This window comes from Lathamus discolor, chromosome 1, assembly GCF_037157495.1.
Source record: "Lathamus discolor isolate bLatDis1 chromosome 1, bLatDis1.hap1, whole genome shotgun sequence".
In the NCBI taxonomy this organism is placed as follows: domain Eukaryota; kingdom Metazoa; phylum Chordata; class Aves; order Psittaciformes; family Psittacidae; genus Lathamus; species Lathamus discolor.
In genome coordinates, this window is record NC_088884.1 from 44,007,427 (window position 1) to 44,027,807 (window position 20,381).

General features: G+C 38.7%; 1 protein-coding gene across 3 annotated transcripts in view; it reads left to right on the forward strand.

The window, feature by feature from the left end:
* The window catches only part of ACSS3 (acyl-CoA synthetase short chain family member 3), a 1,041,561-nt gene that overhangs the window by 15,017 nt on the left and 1,006,163 nt on the right, over nt 1–20,381 (forward strand). For 2 of the 3 annotated variants that reach the window (XM_065669569.1, XM_065669578.1), the window contains exons 3-7: nt 3,453–3,641; nt 9,785–9,919; nt 10,178–10,318; nt 11,726–11,806; nt 11,900–11,995. In XM_065669569.1, the coding sequence (XP_065525641.1) occupies nt 3,453–3,641; nt 9,785–9,919; nt 10,178–10,318; nt 11,726–11,806; nt 11,900–11,995 (642 nt within the window). The remainder of the gene's footprint in view (nt 1–3,452; nt 3,642–9,784; nt 9,920–10,177; nt 10,319–11,725; nt 11,807–11,899; nt 11,996–20,381) is intronic. The other variant, XM_065669586.1, reaches the window with a different exon arrangement.

Genomic DNA, 20,381 nt, shown 5'->3' on the forward strand with positions numbered 1-20,381 from the left:
TTTTGGCATGGACCAAACCTGTTTTTTTTTAACTACTCGAGACAGCCTGGTGATTTACTTCAGAACTGAGTACTTCTCTAGACCTGAACTGCTAATACAGATGTAGTGTTTGTTTGGTGGCTGGGTAAAAATAAAGCCGTGTTCACAGGGGACTTGCATTTGATAGAAATGTAATTTAAGCCCAGATCTTCAAAGCTGAAAACCTGCTTGAATTTCTTATTATATCACTTGGTCTCAAGTGATTTTATTGCTGAAGTGTCAAATATATTAAAGTGGTAGAGCAATCTTAAGCTTGAAGACAAGCAGAGAAATAGCGTGCTGGTGGGAAAATAGCAACTATCAAATCTTGAGTGATAAAGTAAGCTGTCTTAATGTAAACCATAAATGACAACACACTGTAACAAAGAGGAAGGTTTCATGGCTTGTAACAGTGTAATGAAATGTCACTACTGACATCTTCCCTACCTTTTTTTTTTAAGAAAGAGTGATTGCTTGGATGTTTCAGGGTTTCCACATCAATCTTCAGGTCAATATAAACCCATAAAAGAAACTGTTCCCTACTCTTCCAAATACTTGCAGATACAGTGTTTTATTATCTATATGTAGTCCAGGTGTTCTCTGGCTGTGAGAAGGATGAGGGAAAGGGCACAAGGAATATCATAGGTACTCACGTAGTATATTGGGTTATTGTCTTCAGTGCCATTAAACTTTAGGATAGGGAGGTTAACTGCAGACAAGCAATTATTGGGTTTGCATGGAAGACGTGGTTCCTGTCTGTGGCGTGCTACATGCATTCTTCTTTAAGTACAGCTTAGCTATGATTGGTTTCAATAAAAATGATATAAGTACATGCAGACCTCTTCACTGTCTCCTTCCTGTAGCCAAGTACCAATGTTATATTGTTTATATAGAGGTATAAGAAGTCTTCTATTACAAAATTACTAATGATGATTTTTAAGTGATGCTTTTTGCCTTTAGCAGGCAAATATCTAGAAATGACTGTAAATGCTGCTGGCATGGCAGTAAATTCTAGTTGGGTCCAGGCCTTGTTGATTTTTGTTGGGTTTTGATAGCATGTTAGTTCTGTATAGTACTGATTAGTATGAATAGGTCTATAATTAAAGATTCTTTTGATAATCAGTAACATTTAATATAAGAGGTCTGTTATAAATAAATCTTATACATACCCTAGTTTGTGTGAATTTTCAGCTTGGTATGGTGATCATTTTGCCTTAAACATTTTCTCTATTGTGGTTTAAAACAACAGCAGAGATTTATGCAATGTTTGTAAAAAGTGGAAGCTATACTGTCATCTACTGATGCAAGCATGCATGCTTGGGCCCTCTGTGTTTCCATTTCCTTAAATCCTCAGGCAGAAGTGTAAAAATTCTGCATAGTTTGATTGTGGATGAGCTGTGTATTTAATGCAAACACAGGTCAAATGCATGTGGAGCTTCTGGATGTTGCTGTCTCAGGTTGCTGAAAGTCTGTTCCTGCTAAAGAGAGAAGCAGTACATAATGCTGTATTATTCTCTTCAGTACATGTATTACATAGGCTTTTAGATTTGGATGTAATTGCCCATGTTTTCTTGAATATGACCATAAAAGAAAGAGCCTAATGCCTGTAAGTCTTGGAAAGTAACAGTGGTACTAGAATTTGAAATATTATACTGGAATAAGGTAACTTTTTAAATAGAGAAAACTCAAATTTGATTAATAATATAAATGAAAGTAAAACTTTTCAATGAAAATCTACCCTCCTGTCTAGCTTATCCTTGAAAAAGGATAAGCTAGTCCTAAGGGTCCTTCCCTCCTGCTGTGCTTTCACAACATGAATTACTGGCCTAGGGTGCTCCCATTGCTTGCTTTATTTGCTGGGTCACTGAAAACATCTTTTGCTGCTTCAGAAGCTTGGGTATTTTCTGTTTGACAGGCAACATCTGCCTGCTGCTCTTGGGAGTTTGTCTCCCCTTTCCTTTCTCTCCAGTCTGATAGTACCTGAAGAAAAGTCTTTCATGGGACTAAATTTTGCTTGAAACCTTCTCTGTGTGATCTAATAAATAAATAAGGAATAATGCAGTTCAGGTAAGATGTGACGACTGCATATGTGAGTAGTTTCCTGTTACATTGATAGTGGAAGAAATCAGAATGTTTCAACTTCTTACACTTACTGTAGTATTTTCTAGTGAATGACAACCTCTTAAAGAAGAGTTTTGCTACTGTACATGAGTTCCAATGTATGACAGAGCAACTTTTTTTTTTTTTTTTTTTCCAAACTTAGATTTATGTATCTTCAGATATCCCTTCCTAGGGAATTTAACTTTTTAGTCTTATTACTAATGTAAGACTATTACAAACAAAACTCCTGTTCTTGTTATATCTACCTGGCATGTAATTGTGCTTATGGAGTATTCCAGCTCACGACTTCTTGGAACGTTTCTTCTTCCAGCCTTTTTTCATATTAGCTTATTAGTTTATTTCTTCTTAGTTTACAGTTTTTCCTGTTAAACTGTTAGCTTATGTTTTGTGCACAGTTACATGCAATTTTACCTATATTACTTACACTCGTTTGCACACTGATGTCTAATTGAAAAATTTAAGAGCAGTGAGCAGATTTAGTTACTGAGTGTTACACAGCTGTCACCCTCTGGAACTCGAGAAACCTGAGTTCATTCGATTGCTCTCGGGGAATTAGTCATTTGCTTTTCCTTCAGGAAGTGTCACAACAAGCAGGTCAGGAGAAGTGCAGAGTACTTGTCGCAGGCTAGCATGCTCACTCAAACAGAAGTACTGCGTGGTGAATTTTCCATCCTGGTGTACTAATGGAACTTTCAGTACTAGTATTGTAATAGAACACTATGTGCTGTCAAGGTAATAAATATTTTCTCATGGTGATACAGATGGCTTAACATTGCTGCTGATCTATTACATTTCTTGAGTTCCAGTCCTTTCATGCCATGCATAGTCTGTCTTCAGGCTCCTTCATACCAAAAATGAAGTCTGAAAATTAGTGGAAAAATGACTTCTCAGATCTAAATGCGTTTCTCTGAAATTTCTGAAATGTATTTGGTGCAGGGTATAAGATTTCTGTTTGCATCCATTCTTAAAAGTTAAAATTGAGAAATATAAGCAGTTTTCTGGATGAAAGAATGAATGATTAGAGTGTCATTTAAAAATTTGCAATACATTGTTACTGATTTCTTTTTTGCTGTAGTATGTAAAATAATTTGCTTCAGTCCATTCTCATATTACAGAAGAAAAATGTATTATTGTGTTTTTTGCAAAAAGGAAATTTTCCTAAATTTGTAGATTGCATCATTTGTAAACTTCATGTATCATACTGGCTTATCTCCTTAATGTCCTGCATCAGTTGATTGTGTGAAAGTTGTTTTTTATGGAGCAAAAGCACATCTGGAGAAACTTAATATATTGTGAATGTTTTGTCTGTACAGGTCTCCAAGTTAGCTGATGTCATGATCAGACATGGTGTGAAGAAGGGAGATCGTGTGGTCATCTACATGCCCATGATTCCACAGACAGTGTACTGTATGCTGGCTTGTGCAAGGATAGGAGCCATCCATAGCCTGATTTTTGGCGGATTTGCATCTAAAGAGCTTGCTGTTCGCATTGACCATGCAAAGGTAATAGTATTTGGAACATTAGTTACTCATGTAAGTCAATGTCAAAACCCGATTGTTTTGTTTGTTTTTTTGTTTGTTTGTTGTTTTTTCCCAGACAGCATAACAACTTTTCTTTTTGTGTGGCACAGTCTCAGTTTGTTTAGAATGCCTAACACTGCAATATGACCAAAGAACTATATAAGTGCTAAGGTTGATAACTTCTTAGCAGACATTGAGACAGAAATTTTATAGAATCATAGAATCACAGAATAGTTAGGGTTGGAAAGGACCTAAAGATCATCAAGTTCTATCCCACCCCCGCCATGGGCAGGGACACCTCACAGTAAACCATGTAACTCAAGGTTCTGTCCAGCCTGGTCTTGAACACTGCCAGGGATGGAGCATTCACAGCTTCCTTGGGCAACCCATTCCAGTGCCTCACCACTCTCACAGTAAAGAACTTCCTCCTTATATCTGGCCTGAACTTCCCCTGTTTAAGTTTGAACCTATTTCACCTTGTCCTGTCACTACAGTCCCTAATGAAGAGTCCCTCCCCAGCACCCCTGTAGGCCTCCTTCAGATACTTGAAGGCTGCTATGAGGTCTCCACGCAGCCTTCTCTTCTCCAGGCTGAACAGCCCCAACTTTCTCAGCCTATCTTCATATGGGAGGTGCTCTAGTCCCCTGATCATCCTTGTGGCCCTTCTCTGGACTTGTTCCAGCAGTTTTATGTTGAGGACACCAGAACTGCACACAATACTCCAAGTGAGGTCTCACAAGAGCAGAGTAGAGGGGCAGGATCACCTCCTTTGGCCTGCTGATCATGCTCCTTTTGATGCAGCCCAGGATACGGTTGGCTTTCTGGGCTGTGAGCGCACACTGCTGGCTCATGTTCATTTTCTCATCTACCAACACCCCCAAGTCCTTCTCTGCAGGGCTGCTCTGAATCTCTACTCTGTCCAACCTGTAGCTGTGCCTGGGATTGCTCCGACCCAGGTGTAGGACCTTGCACTTATCATGGTTAATCTTCATAAGGTTGGCATCAGCCCACCTCACAAGCATGTCAAGGTCCCTCTGGATGGCATCCCTTCCCTCCAGCATATCAACTGAACCACACAGCTTGGTGTCCTTGGCAAACTTGCTGAGGGCGCAGTCAATCTCACTGTCCATGTCACCAACAAAGATGTTGAACAGGACTGGTCCCAGCACTGATCCCTGAGGGACACCACTCGTTACTGGTCTCCAGCTGGACATTGAGCTGTTGACCACAACTCTTTGCATGTGACTGTCCAGCCAGTTCTTTATCCAGTTCTTTATGGGCCTAAGGTCTTCATTCTCACAGTGACCTCTTTTTCAAAAAGCATGAGTTTAATATCCTGTTGTCTTTTTAGAACATACTTTCTCCTCCCATTTGTCTATCTTTTTCTACAAAGCATCACTTTAAAATTGGTCTTTCACCCAGTGTTTTCCTGAAGTGTAAGAGAGTAATGCTGCCCAATCCTAAATGACTTCATCGATTTACTTGACATTTAGATGTAGTGGGCTGTATGATTTTTCAGCTATGAATCTACTTCATCTAATTTCTACATGAATCAAGGCAGCTAGGAAACCAGTTACCTTAAGTAAGTGACTCTGCAGAGAGCATAGTTAATTGAGGCGAATACTTTAAAGGCTTCCAAGTTCAGCACAAATTGAGTGTGTTTATGAATCATTATGTAAGTCTTTGTAAATGAAAATGCAAATAGGACTTTAATAATCTACTTAGTAGCTTATATATGCATATTAGTAGCTTGTGTATGCATTAGTTTCAAACCAGCTAATAGTGTTTGTATTGGAAGTTTCTGTTCTTGTCTTCTACTAGTAAGACAAAAGTGTCTGTCATATTGATCAGTCACCTGGATCATTCAAGCCATCCATGGTAGCCATCTATCATTGAATCACATTGGTTAGATGTGTAAACCAAAATATTATGTAGGGTAAAGTCCACAGGATTTGTGGAACTTTTACTTAGATGGTTGTGCACAGAAGTGCTTTTCAGATCGCCAATGCTTGAATTGTATGAATATCTGTAAATAGAAAGTTGAATGCATGCCCCCTCCCCACCTTGATGCTTTAACAAAGAAAAAGTTAATGAAATGGCTGTTGGAATTATGTAAAATAGCTGGGGGAAGGCTGATAGCTCCATAGTTCTTCCCCATCTTTCTGCCTACTCCTTCACTTATTAACAGGCAATAAAAATTAATTCTAACTCATAGATTTAGGGAAAAATAATGTAGAAGAAAAATTATAAACTTTTAAAATGAAAGTTGTTACAATGCAAATTATTGAACATGTTTACGTTTAGAGTATTTTGCAAATATTAACTAATTAATCCCAAGGGATTTTCTCTGAGGAACAGAGGGAGACAGCACAGTAATCATAATCCTTGCTTCATGCATTAAAAAGAAAACAGAGAAAGTTTGTGATTTATCCAAGGTCACATAGCAAGTCTTTCGAAGTGTTAGCTGTGGAATTACTAGCTGCAGGCCATGGATTAAATCCTAATTTACATTGCCTTCTTTAAAAGGCAGATCTGAATATTGTGGATGTTTTGGTCTGTTTGATGTGCAGAGAAAGTGTAAGTCAGAGGAGAGGTACATCCTCAACCTAAATTTCAAAACATGCCATGTTTTGCAACACAGTAAAGCTTTTTTGATAAATAAGTTGCATAATGCTGAGATTACATTTAAGATATATGCATATAAGTAGTTGTGATAGATGGTATTCTGCTGAACTCTGAAGTTAATTGAAGCAGTATCAAAAAAGCAGCCTTTCTGTTAGGCTTTTATGTGAATTGGTTTATGAATTGGTTTAGATGCTGCAGTTCAGGAGCTAATGTTGGTAAGATTAATTAGAGTTAAAAGTGTGCAATGCAAAGCTGCCTGCAAGATGCTTTTGTGGAAGAAAGGTCAAACTTCACATTTTATTGGAAGATCTAAAGTGAAAGAAATAAGAAGCACTTTCTGCCTGTGAAAAGGTATACATACTTCACCAGCTTACCTTAATTTACCTGGAGTTTTAAATAGGTCTGGGAATGCTGCAAAGTCCTGCTGATAATTCCTACTCTTGTCAGGTATTGGCAGTTAGACATTCTGCAGTGAATTGCAGTGAAGTGATACAGAGCGTGGTAACAGACATTTCTTGTTCTCTTTCCTTCACCTGAATGTGGGACTATATAGTTTACAATATTGAAATAATAGACACTTTCATAGAATCATAGAATAGTTTGGGTTGGAAGGAACTTTCAAAGGTCATCTAGTCCAAACCCCTCCAATGAGCAGGCACATCTTCAATTAGATCAGGTTGCTAGAAGCCCCATTCAACCTGACCCTGAATGTCAGGGTTGAGGCATCTGCCACCTCTTTGGGCAACCTGTTCCAGGGTTTCAGTGTGCTCATCATAATAATATTTAGTCTAAATCTCCCATCTTTTAGTTTAAAACCATTGCTTCTTGTTCTATTGCAACAGGCCCTGTTAAAAAGTTAGTCCCCATCTCTTAAAAGTCCTCTGAAGTACTGAAAGGCTACAGTGGGGCTTTTCCAGGCTGAACAACCCCAACTCTCTCAGCCTTTCTTCATAAGAGAGGTGTTCCATTCCTCTGAATTTCCTTCTTGAAAAAATAAGCTCATATTTTGTAATATTTTAGTCTGAATAAGACATAGTTTCTGCACGCAGATATGCCTATCAATGGTTACCCCTACTTCTCAGCATAAGATAATCAAACCTTTTGAGTGAACTGGTAAGTCTTCATGCCTAGCAGTGTTCCAGGCCAGGTTGTGAACAGAGCCTTGGGCAACATAGTCTAGCGTGAGGTGTCCTGCCCGTGGCAGGGGGGTTGGAACTAGGTGATCTTAAGGTCCTTTCCAACCCAAACCATTCTGTAATTCTGTGACTCTATGATTAGGCAGCAAGCTTAGCTGCTGATACTTAAGATGCATAATTGCCTTATAATAGTTACAGTCAGGTCTTTTCTTGTCTTGAAACACTGTCTATTTGTGGAATATGTGTTTTAGATTAGAAGGCAGTATTTTGCGTATTATTTTTAACTACTTGTATGATTAAGGTCTCTTTCTTTAAACCACTGTATAATATCTGTATATGATGGGCTGAGCACTGCATCTCTCAGTAAACATCTTCATTACACTCCTGACATTTTGTGCTCCAAAGCTAGTTAGTTTTCACTTTGGGCTTTTTTTGGCTTTGTTAGCTGCCCGATAAAATCATTTTATTATTTTTTCTAAGCTTTGCCTTGTGTGCTGTGAAAGACTATAGAAGAATTTGTAGGAGGAATCTTTGCAACAGTATAAAATTATTGGTTCTGTGCTATGGGGCCTTGCTTTATCTTATTTCTACTTAATTTATATTTTTCCCCTACAGCTCACTATTACTGGCATTCCTTCTCCAGCTAACCTTTGAACTTTCCTTGTTTTCCTTCAAACTAGTTCTGTTTCTATGTAATCTTTACGTGCAGGACTACATGGAGCCACGGAAGAAGTGGAGAATGGGTTTATAAAAGCAACATAGGAGCAGAGATGCAGAGGAAATACTATCAGTATGTAGAGAGGCAAAACACTGGAAAGCAGCAGCTGAAGCCTGTAACGGACCTTTGATTTGCATGGAGGTGATCCGTGATGCTTCCAAGTAGCAAGTCTTATTTGGGAAATATATCTTCTTAGCCAATTTAGCATTGGGTATTTTTAGACTGCATACAAAGCATTTGATGAGCAGAGGTGGCACCAGTTACAAATGAATGTAAACCTGGTGTTGACAACAGTCTTTCATCTTAACAACTGAATAGAACTGTGTTAATATCTTACATAAATTACAGTCTAATTTCAGAGCAGCATCCAGATGAATTTTCAGTTTAACTGCATTGTACTGTGTCATCTTTCATTAAAACCAGTGCATTCCAAAAGAGAAAGATGATAAATCCTGAAATTTTAAATTAAATCCTAAAATTTTAAATAAATCCTGAAATCTTTATTTTGCATACACACTAATTAGCAAACTTTGCCAAATAGCAGATTTGAACAGGAAACATTTGATTATTGCATAAGAAATTGATATAATCTGTGCTTTCTGTGTGGAGTTTAATGCAGCCTTAGCTGTGGCATCATGGCTTGTGCCTACTTAATGAGATTTATGCAAATGCATACAATTAGAAAACTAGGTTGATCAAACTGAGGGGCATAAGATAAATATACTTCTGAAACTCCAAAAGCAAAGAGATTGAAGGCTTATTCCTCAGCAATTAAAATGTGTTTTGACACATTTTTTTTTGGTGCTGCTTTTTATTTCTTAAAATTTATGAAATAAAATTATTGATCTTGGGACCCAAGTCAGAATAATTTGTATGCAGATTTCTTGACTTAGGGAATTTTGCATAAAACCCGGGGTTAATTTAGTGGCAAAGATGTTAAATCCACATTTGGAAATAGAAATTATTCAAAAAACCCACCAGAACTATGGAAATCTCATTTTTAGAGGTTTTTCATCCTGAATCCTGCAACCAGCGCTTGGAAGACTCTAGCTTTACTTCCCTGATGTGTCTTACGACTTTAGCTTATTGTCTTTCTGTACTTCTAGTTTCCTGTCATGTTTGCCTACATGTTCCTCTTTCTCTGATTTTTCCTTCTTGTGCCATTTAATTGCAGGTTGGAAAAGAGCCAGCAAAGTGCTACAGCTAGTTTTGAAATACGCCACTTGGTGCAGGCAGATAATTCAAAAGCATGCTAAACGGAACAGATATTTGTTGTCATCACTGTGTACTTTTCCTTAATGGAAGGGCTAAGTCAGAGATGGGGTTATCTCTCTTTTTATTATTTTCGTGCACCTTACGAGAACTTAATACTGTTGTTTTCTCACTGAAATTTGGTTGAAAATGGTGAAGAGTGTCAGAATTTATTAGTATGCTCCTGAACAAAAACCAGATGTATGGACAGCAAGATCATATGAGCTTGATTTCCTTAGGAAACTGATACAAATTGCTGTTTCTAATTATGTGAAGATAGATTTTATCCATTGAGCATCATTAATTAAAAAATTTGATAGAAAACATGTTATTAGGTTACATGTATAAAATATATTGTAAATGTATATATTAACAATCTAACTTCTTTATTTTAGCCCAAACTTATTGTAACAGCAAGTTTTGGAGTAGAACCGAAAAGGAAGGTGGAATACGTATCCCTCCTAGAAGGAGCACTGGCAAGGGTACAGAGCAAACCTGATAAAGTTCTCATTTACACGCGACCTAATTTGGTGGGTGTACAGTTGTGCCTTTGACTTCCAGATGTGTATGTAGTGCAGATGCCTTTTCTTTTTTACAAGTGAAATGTTTAGTGTATTTGTTGTACTTTGTTTTTTTCGTTTGATGGGAACTTTATATTCATAAGATTTAAATAATAAATACAGCAAATGAAGGAGAGAAATTACAGAATATTTAATAGTACATGTTTTTTGACCCAATTCCATTTATTCTGTTTTTCTTTCAACAATTTTCTATTTGTCAATGAACAGGGCCATGTTCGTCATACCACAGGTCGTGATCTTGACTGGGAAGAAGAGCTTGCCAAAGCACAGTGTTGTAAATGTGTCTCTCTTCCTTCAGATCATCCACTTTATATTCTGTATACGTCTGGAACAACGGGCTTACCTAAGGTAAAGGACTATCTGTAGTCTGTTTCTGAGTTCCACTTGAGAAAGTATTTAATTAAAGAGGTTGAAAATGTTTGCCAGAGCTCAGTGGTATAAATGATAAGCATTTCTAGAAATGGTTTAATCTCATTTATTCACATTTCACTACTTTACAGTCGGTGTCAATGAATAAATCATGTTTATTTAAACAGTAGTAATATAAAGATAAACTACATTTAATTCAAGATGTTTGTACAATATAAACTTTTCAGGATGGCAGAATGTCTTTTATCCATTAATATCTTCTGTGTTTTCACTGTTTTGGATGAGTGAAATATGGTCACTGAATGACAAGATTAGTTAATATATCACTTGTGTGATAATATTTATTGCTGAATAGTCTTTGCTTATTCATCATTTACATATTAGCTAATCTAAGATGTAGTGTATGACATTACACATTCAATGGATTTAAGCATGTTCTGAAAGCTTGTGTTACTGAACAGTTCTGAGAACATAATTCCCATGAAAATGAAAATTTTGCGTGAGAATTAACATAGGACATTCTTTGAAATGTTTGCTTCTGAAACATCAATTAGTCTTAATGATCTATTTTTAAAAGAGCTTATTTTTAAAGCAATCTTGAGTGTTTGCTTGGTACTTACAATCCTCTTTTAAAGACAAGCTGAATATAATGTTCTAGCAGTGTTCTCACCACCAGAAATTCAGAGGCACTACCACACATCTCTGGATAAGGCGGTGCTTACACTACTACTAGAAAATTGTTTAATATGTCTTATAAAGTTCAGAATCTTTGGGGAGGTAAAGGAAAACAAACATAAGTTTTGCCAAAACCTGTGTCTGCTTTTTCCTTGAATGTGGGTGCTTTAAAGCAACATATATATCTTAAATTAATTATATTGTCAAAAGGTCCAAGACAGGATCCTTTGTTACAACAGGTATTTTCCTCGACTGTTAGTTTGAAAATGCAGTATATCGGAGATAAAAGTTCTCAGAAATTTACTTCACCATGTTGTCTGTCCAGAGAGAAAGACAGGCATCTTCGACAAATCATGCTTCTAAGATGAAGATTGTCAAGTAGTTGACTAAATATTTGTATATCTGATTTTAATGAGAGAATTCTAGTTTTGTTAGTTATCTTCTGAAAACTATTGTCATTTAGACCTTGGGTTGGGTTTTTATGTTGTTTTGTTGTATGTTTGCTTATTTGTTTGCTTGTTTTCCAAAACATTCTTTAGTAGGAATGTTAGCACAAGCATATACTTGTTGGAGTGGATCCTTTCCTTAAATGAGAATTATTGAATCTATGCAACTTTAAGTCTGTTGCTGCTAAAAGACTAAAATTTAATAGAAGACAGGAATATAATTGTGTCCTTCAAATGATCTTAAATATTCAAATTTTTCATTTAGGGTGTTGTCAGGCCAACAGGTGGCTATGCAGTTATGCTGAACTGGACAATGTCAGCTATATATGGACTGAAACCTGGTGAGGTAATTCTGTTTAAATGTCGTGTAAATGTTTTTGAACTTCTCTTAAAAACTCCTCACTTTTTTTTTTTTTTTTTTTTTTCCCTCTCACTGTAGGTGTGGTGGGCGGCTTCTGATTTAGGCTGGGTTGTTGGTCATTCCTATATTTGCTATGGGCCTCTCCTTCATGGGAATACTACAGTTTTGTATGAGGTAAGATTCATTCTTAAAAGACAGCATCTCCTCCAGTCAATGATCCTGTTTACACCTTTCTGTTCTTCGTGCCACGTATTTTTAAATTGTGTGTATGTCTTCAGTGCTTATACTCTCCTGTCTATTACAGCAATTCTTAAGGAAAACTTACTTCATCATTATCCTTCAAACTTTTCTACTTCATCTGTGTGACTGGTGATGGTCAGCAGGACAAGGAACTCCAAAACAACAGACCCAGAAATGGCAGATGGTGGGGAGTACCTGTGTTTCTGATGCTTCAGCCAGAGGCCATTAGACTACCTTTATTGTGGATCTAGGAGAGTATGTTGTGCTTTGCATGTCTGGAGATGACAAATTCTTACTGGACCTGAGCTGGAGGCAATTGGGAGCTCTATGGTTAGAGCAAGAACTTTTAAGAAGACTCTCTTCTTTTTTCTTTCTACCACTCAAGGCACCTGAGTCAAGACTCAGATGACATTCAGGACTTGGTCCTTCTCCTTTGGGGATGAAACTCAGTGGGGTGGAGAGTAAAGTAGTCCAACTAGAGTGACCTGCTGCGTCCTAACTTTTGTGCTCAAAAAACCAATCATGCTGCCTTATGTTGTTATTTTTTTCAGAAGTTATTGTTGATTCTCTAATCGCCAGGCAAGAAGATACAATATTGCTTGAACCATCTTCTTTATTCTTTGGGGAGTAAATCCAGTGCCCATCAGTGACAGTGAAAGACATTTTACGTAAAAGCACTGACATTGTTAGCTTTCAAGCATGCTGAGACTTGGTTGTCTGCATTCATTCTAGGTATATCCCAACCTCTGACACTGTGCAGCATGATGTCCCCCTAGAAATTGTTCTGTGTTTTTCAGTGGTCCTAGAGACAGAAATTGTTTCAATTCTGTCATAATGGCATGTTGATCACCTCTGTTGAGTTGTAGTGGTAACTAGAAACTTGTGAACCATTAAGGGAAAGCCAATGGTAACTCATAGCGTACAGTATCTGCAAAAGTATAGTGAATATACTGGATTCTGAGGACATGAAAAAGCTTGTGAAACAAGCTTTGATACTGTGAATATAACAATTGGTAGAACACCATCTCTACCTAGTGCTTCTGGAGCAGGGGAGTCAGTAAGGTGTTGTGGAAACATACCGTTTTACAGACCATCATAAGTGCAAAAGTTCCGCATGAGGAAATGGATATTATGATGTAACTTCCTCCATCTTCCTGCTATTATACCATATAACTAAAGATGACCATAGTAGAACAGAAAGGTTCAGATGTGTTTCACTCATAGTTACAAACTCAAACACTACTGTTGGTGGGTGCTGATGCTGGGATTGTGCCTGAACTTTGAGTAAATAAGTTTCCTAAGCCTGGGGATACTGAAGAAGAATGGACAGTTGTAGTAAGGTAAGGTTGCCTCCAAAATTGTTTAGAAGACCCTACGTCAAACACTACAGAATGGGCTTGCTGCATCCTGTTTTGGAAGTTAAAGGTATGCTTTACTGCTCAAAATTCACTCTATGAACTTAGAGGAGAGATTCTCACGAGCACAAGATACCTCTTGAAGTGGGTCAAGAATCCTCAAGTCCAGAAAAGCAGTGGTTATTAGGGGGACAGCTACATGATATTTCAAATCACAGCAGTAGTGCAGTTCTGAATTAAGTCCTCTGATTGTCCTTGCTTATTTATTTGGTTCCCAGAGTGATTTTAGACATGTGAATGACATTGCAGAGACAGCTAAGGAAGAAGTTTTGCCATGTGGGTTAAAAGAATAGGATCCAATGAGCAGGGCTGCACTGCTGAGAAGTTTTTCAGGACAAATGATAAGTACGTATGCCAACAGAAAGCTTTAAAACTGTCAAGAGTTTCCACCTTATTCTGAAGTATCTCTAGTGCTTGTAGAAAGGCCAGATGGCATGTGCGACTCCATATTTGCTAATGACTGCCTGCTTGCTAGTGACTTTCAGCTGCTCTTATTTCTCCCAGGCTTTTGCTTCTATCCTCTTCACCAGTGCTATTTCTTTTGCTGTTCCTCCTTTCTGAACACTTCTTACGATTTTATTAAAGTTATTCCTCCTTTCCTACTGCTGCATTTTATCGTAGTGACAACTGTTGCACTGGCCTTCCAGAATATTGTTGGAAGGGGCAACCTAGAGCTTGATCATATGCTCTGAAAGGCCCAGAAGTTTCTCCAGCAGATACACCACCCTGTTGCTAATTTCAAGCCTGCTGCAGAGAGGGAGAGGACTGACAAGCAGTGCTGCATTCATTTCAGATAGATGAAAGCAAAACCATGCTTCAAACATGGCATGGTGCATGTGCCCCTACCACAAAGATCTTGAACAGATCGTCAGGGGAAGGGAGAGCACTCCACCAAGGCCACTGCTCAAGAGGACATCCACATCCTTAGTTCAGGACCTACAGTCCTTGATAACATTCCTTGATAACATGCCTTGATAACAGCTGTCCTAGACTTCTGTACAAAACACCAGCCACACTGTCTCTTCCTCTCCTCAAATGAAGTGTATAAAGGACCTACCTTGTGGTAGTGCTGCTGGTACTTCTGGCCACGTGTATCCTGTTCCTGCACTGTAATTAGCCCTGCACTTGCACAGCAAATACCATTTAGGATGATACTATTTCTTTGAAATGCAGTAGTTAATGTAGTGGTTGTTGGCAATATATTATCTCTTCTTCTGCCCCAAGTCACTCCACAAATGTTGTAAAGGGAAGGGCACTACAGGTAGGGTAAGGCATGGTTGAATTAGCCAGGTTTACCCAAAACAAATGGATAGAATGCAGTAAGGGAGTATGTGAAGCACACGAGTGTGGTAGAGGGGAAGACTGAGGACAGAGAGAAGTACTGGTTAGCACTTCTGTTTAATCATTGTATAACATTTACCAGATTGAAGGATATTGATGACCAGTGGTATTCCTCGAATTCCACTGCATGCACACCTGAATGCTCAGTGGGCTGATGATTGTCTTCAGCGAAGGAACATACAAGGTCCTGACACAAGTAGATTGCTGGATGCCTCACAGAGAGAACAGACCTGTGCATACAGGTACTGCAGAATCTATGCTCAGTGTTTCAGTCTGAAGGAAGGTTTCAAAGTTGTACTCACAGATGGTTCAGACTAAAAGTGGAACCCTCTTCTATTACAGCTACAGGCACAGCTACAGGTTGGGCAGAGAAGAGTGGTGTACCTCAGGGATTGGTGTTGGGACTGGTCTTGTTCAACATCTTTGGTGGCATGGACGGTGAGATTGAGTGCACCCTCAGCAAGTTTGCCGAGGACACCAAGCTGTGTGGTTCAGTTGATACGCTGGAGGGAAGGGATGCCATCCAAAGGGACCTTGACACGCTTGTGAGGTGGGCTGATGCCAACCTTATAAAGATAAACCATGACAAGTGCAAGGTCCTACACCTGGGTCGGGGCAACCCCAGACACAGGTACAGGCTGGACAGAGTAGAGATTCAGAGCAGCCCTGCAGAGAAGGACTTGGGGGTATTGGTAGATGAGAAAATGAACATGAGTTGGCTTCAGTGTGCGCTCACAGCCCAGAAAGCCAACCGTATCCTGGGCTGCATCAAAAGGAGCATGATCAGCAGGCCAAAGGAGGTGATCCTGCCCCTCTACTCTGCTCTTGTGAGACCTCACTTGGAGTATTGTGTGCAGTTCTGGTATCCTCAACATAAAAAGGACATGGAACTGTTGGAACAAGTCCAGAGAAGGGCCACAAGGATGACCAGGGGACTGGAGCACCTCCCGTATGAAGATAGGCTGAGAAAGTTGGGGTTGTTCAGCCTGGAGAAGAGAAGGCTGCGTGGAGACCTCATAGCAGCCTTCCAGTATCTGAAGGGGGCCTATAGGGATGCTGGGGAGGGACTCTTCATTAGGGACTGTAGTGATAGGACAAGGGGTGACAGGTTAAAACTTTAAATGGGGGAAGTTTAGATTGGATATAAGGAAGAGGCTCTTCACTGTTAGGGTGCTGAGGCACTGGAATGGGTTGCTCTTCTGGGTTCAGCAGTAGCAGTCATTTTTCTCCTTTTTAGTAGCTGGTGCAGTGCTGTGTTTTTGACTTTTGGACTGGGAGCAGTGCTGATAACACCAATGTTTTTAGTTGTTGCTCAGTAATGTTTAGTCTTACCAAGGGCTATCTGAGTCTCATTGTCTGCCAGGGAGAAGGGGAAGCCGGGAGAAAGCAGAAATAGGACACCTCACCCAAACTGGCCAAAGATGTATTCCATACGACAGTATGTCATGCCCAGGATGTAGAACTGGGGGCAATTACCCAGAAGGGCTAGAGCACTACTTGGGTCAGGCTGGGTATTGGCCGGTACATGGTGAGCGGTTGTATTCTCTTCCTTTGTTATTTCCTTTATCATTATTATTATTGGTGGTAGCTGCAGTGGTTTGTGTTATGCCTTAGTTACTGGACTGTTCTTATCTCAACCCCTGGGAGTTGCATTCTTTTGATTCTCCTCCCCATCCCTCCGGGAGTGGGGATGTGCTCCATCCCTGACAGTGTTCAAAGCCAGGTTGGACAAAGCCTTGGGCAGCATGGTTTAGTCTGAGGTGTCCTTGTCCATGGCAGGGGGGTTGGAACTAGGTGATCTTAAGGTCCTTTCCAACCCTAACTATTCTATGATTCTACATGTCATTTGAGGTTTATTTTATACTAGACTTAGCCTTGCGCACTGGACTGAAAATGCAGCTTCGAATGTTCTGATTGAAAACTATCCTACAGATCTTTGCTCCTTTGACTGAAGGGACTTCTCTCCTAGGAAGTATCACACTGTCCCTTTTGTCTGTTTCATTCAGGTGACAGGAGCATGTCAGTTCACACATTGCCAGTAAACTCTACCGTAATGTTTCTGTATCCCTTATCTTCCATATCTCTGGTCACAGAGCCAAAACATATTCCAGTGCCTTTTTGCCAAGAGGAGACAGGATGTGAAATTCCAGTGAGCATCATGAGAGACACTGCATACCCTTGTGCCTCACACCAGAAGGTAGAGGTGCACCGGCCTAATGTAATTGTGCTCTTACCAAATTCATAATGGACCTGCAATGCACATTTGGTCATCTGAAAGACACCGGGCTGTGTGGGACAGACACTTTGTAAATGTTTTCAGTACCTTCCAAATTCAGAACATCAACAAGCACAAGTTTTACTTTTCTGTAAACAGCTAAGATAGAGAACCTCACATGCCTTCGCGCTCCCAGCCGATGATTGCAGCAGCTGGAGAAAACTTAAGCAAATGGCTATTCTTACTTTGAATCTCATTGTACTGGCCTGCTTACTTTCGGTGTTCAGCATCAAAGGTTGCAATGACTGTGTTACTGAAATAACATGATGCAGAGAGTATCTGCAGTGCAACTATGGCAATAAAATGAGCCATTTGTCTGAGTATTGGATATATGTGGCTTTTTTTTTTTTTTTTTTTTTTTTTGACGAGTTTCTGATGTGCTGGTCTGGTGGAATATGCTTGCTTCTGTGACTTTGCAAATCAGCTCACTGTCGTACTTTTGAAAGCTTTTGAGTCAATGAGAAGTGTCAGCTTGCTGATTGCAGGAGTGGTGCTTGGTTCTTAGTGCACATACAAGTTCTGAAGGACATTAGGAAGCAAGGTGATTTGTAGGACATTGCAACTTGAAAGTAATCAGAAAAGGAGGAAGGCATTTGTTTAAAAGTAGTAGCCAAAATCCTACGAAAAGAAGAAAAGGCAGAATTCAAGATGAACAGGTAAGTGAGAAAATGATGTTAAACTCATGAGGTAGACTCTTTTGCAGAAAGGATTCCTCAGTAACTAAATATATCTTTATGTGGAAAATGGAGTGCAGTAAATTTATCACAGTTCATATGTTCAAATACATAATTTGTATAGATGGATAAAAATGTCCAGAAGAACTAGCACTATATACACTGTGTGTCTGAAATTGCAAATAACTCAAAATGCAGAGGTGGTTTTGTGATGGTTTGTAGTGCATGTGTATGTACTGTACATACTGTCCTATACCTTTTGCTTGTTCCAGAGGTCATGCTTACTGGATTCTTCCTGTGTGGTGTTCACTTTATGTAGGGCGAGCATGAATGCATCTGTGAGAACTCCTAAAAGTTTGCTAAATAATGTGGGAATTGATTTTAGTATCTTGAGTTAAGTCATATAGGCTCTTAGTTAACTACTTATGAAATAAAGTGATCGCTGCAATGATGTTTGTATTGTATATAAAAACATAATTTTTCTTGTGAAGAAGAGAAACAGTGTCTGGATACTCTTTTCTGCATTATTGTGGTGGCAGAAGAGATCACTGTGAACAAGAGAAACAAGCTTTGGCTCCGAAAAACTCACTGAAGTATTCATGACTTTGCATACTGAAGTATTCATTGTGCATTTCTCACCTGCTTTTTCCTGAGGTGAAAGGGTGAGAAAGAACAAGTTGTGTGCTGCACTTAAATCCCACAGGAGTCCTTTTGTACCTCTCCTGTCAGGTTGGTAACAATCTTTGCTGTTACATCTCTTTGCTGTTACATCTCTTTGCTGTTACATCTCTTTGCTGTTACATCTCTTTGCTGTTACATCTCTTTGCTGTTACATCTCTTTGCTGTTACATCTTTGTAGTATGTGAAGACCATGTGAAATCTTTGGAAATTAAGTATCCTTAAGCAAAAACACCCTGCTACTTATTTTGACCTTGCTCTTTTGCCTAGAAACAAATGCTTAAGAGGGTATGTGGACATTTCTGTAAGCTATATTTAATTAAGTACTAACATGCCATCCTTCAATCTTGAATCTACTTTAGCAGCAAATTAAATTAGTTGTATAGGTAATCAGAATTAATAAGTCTGTTTGAGATTTATGAAGCAGAAATATACTCTAGGAAAAGAATATCTATTCTTTGCTGATCTTATAGTTGATGACATTTTTTGTGTTAAATAGTATGGACCAATATGTGACATTAATTTTCTTGTGTATGGCCTCAACACAAGTTAAAAATCTTTCTTTACTTGGATTTACTCACACAGAATAGATCTTTGGGCAAAACTAAGAGAGGGACAAGGACAGCACAGCACTGCACCTTCTCAGGTCATCAGTTACATCTGTTACATACATCTGTTATTAACTCTGCAGTATATAATAGTCCTTTAGTTAGGGTCACCGCTTGTTTTGCAGCATGAAATAGTAGACTGTCAACTGTTTTGACTAAAGACTTTGTAGACTGAATTCTTACTTGTAGGAGTGTGAAAAATCTCAGCATATGCTGCTGAGAGTTGCTCCTTACAGTGTCAGTGTATCATACATGTGCATATGCATGTGAGTGTTCATAAAAGTAAGCCTATAGGGTGTGTAAGTATACCTACATAGGTAGTAATCTCTTTTTCCTCCTGTTCTGAATGTATTGATACTAAATGTTTGAGTTAAGCTGAAATTTGGGGAAGAAAGAAGTTGATTTTTTTCCTAGGCTGATTTTATAATTTGGCCAATTTACCTCACGTTGGATACTTTTCAAACCCCATGTTCATCTTTATTTCATCTCTAGGTGCTCAGTATAGTTATGTTTTTTTGGGGGGCTTCGTTGGCTTCAGGATCTCTACAGATAATTAACTAGAGAACTGCAATTATAAATGAGTTTTACTAGAAAAATAGAAGTGAAATAGTAAAATAATCATAGAGAATAGTTTTTATTCCTTTTCAACTTTAATTCTATTATAAAAGAGTTCAGTTTTCTAGTCTGCCTGGCAAAAGCCCAGTGATTTCCCATTAAATTAATTTTATTTTAGGGCTGGGGACCACTGAGGTTGACTTCTCTGATACTCTCAATAACAAAGAGTGAAAACTTCACGCAGTAGCAGAAATGCACATTTATAGAATCAAATATATTAGCTTGAGTATTAAATCTATAGTCTAATTAATGTTTGGACTCTTAATAGATGTCAATTAGATTCTTCATTCCGAAGGGAGATAAACTTATCACCACTACACTAGTTTGGAAGAGGAATGCAGTGTGAGAAAAATGGCACTTCTTTTTGGAGATAAGGACAAGAGTTTGATAATTTTACAGTACCTATTTTTGACCACTGATACACAGGGCCACCTTAAAATCATTGCATGAATTGGCAGAATGACTGTAATGAAAAGATTTTCATTCTAGCAAGTGCAGGGTAAGACAAGGAGGAATGGTGAGGAAAGTGGTGAGTTCCTTAAGCAATCTCTGCTACATAGTTGTCTTACAGTGAAGTTTTATCTCTGGGCAAATGCGTGGGGATCAACATGGTTATTGTCATTATAAAGGCACCTCTAAATTTAAAATGTGTTGCTTTGGGAAAATCAATAGAGTAAAAACTCTATTTCTTTAACAGCATTAAAAAAAAAAAAA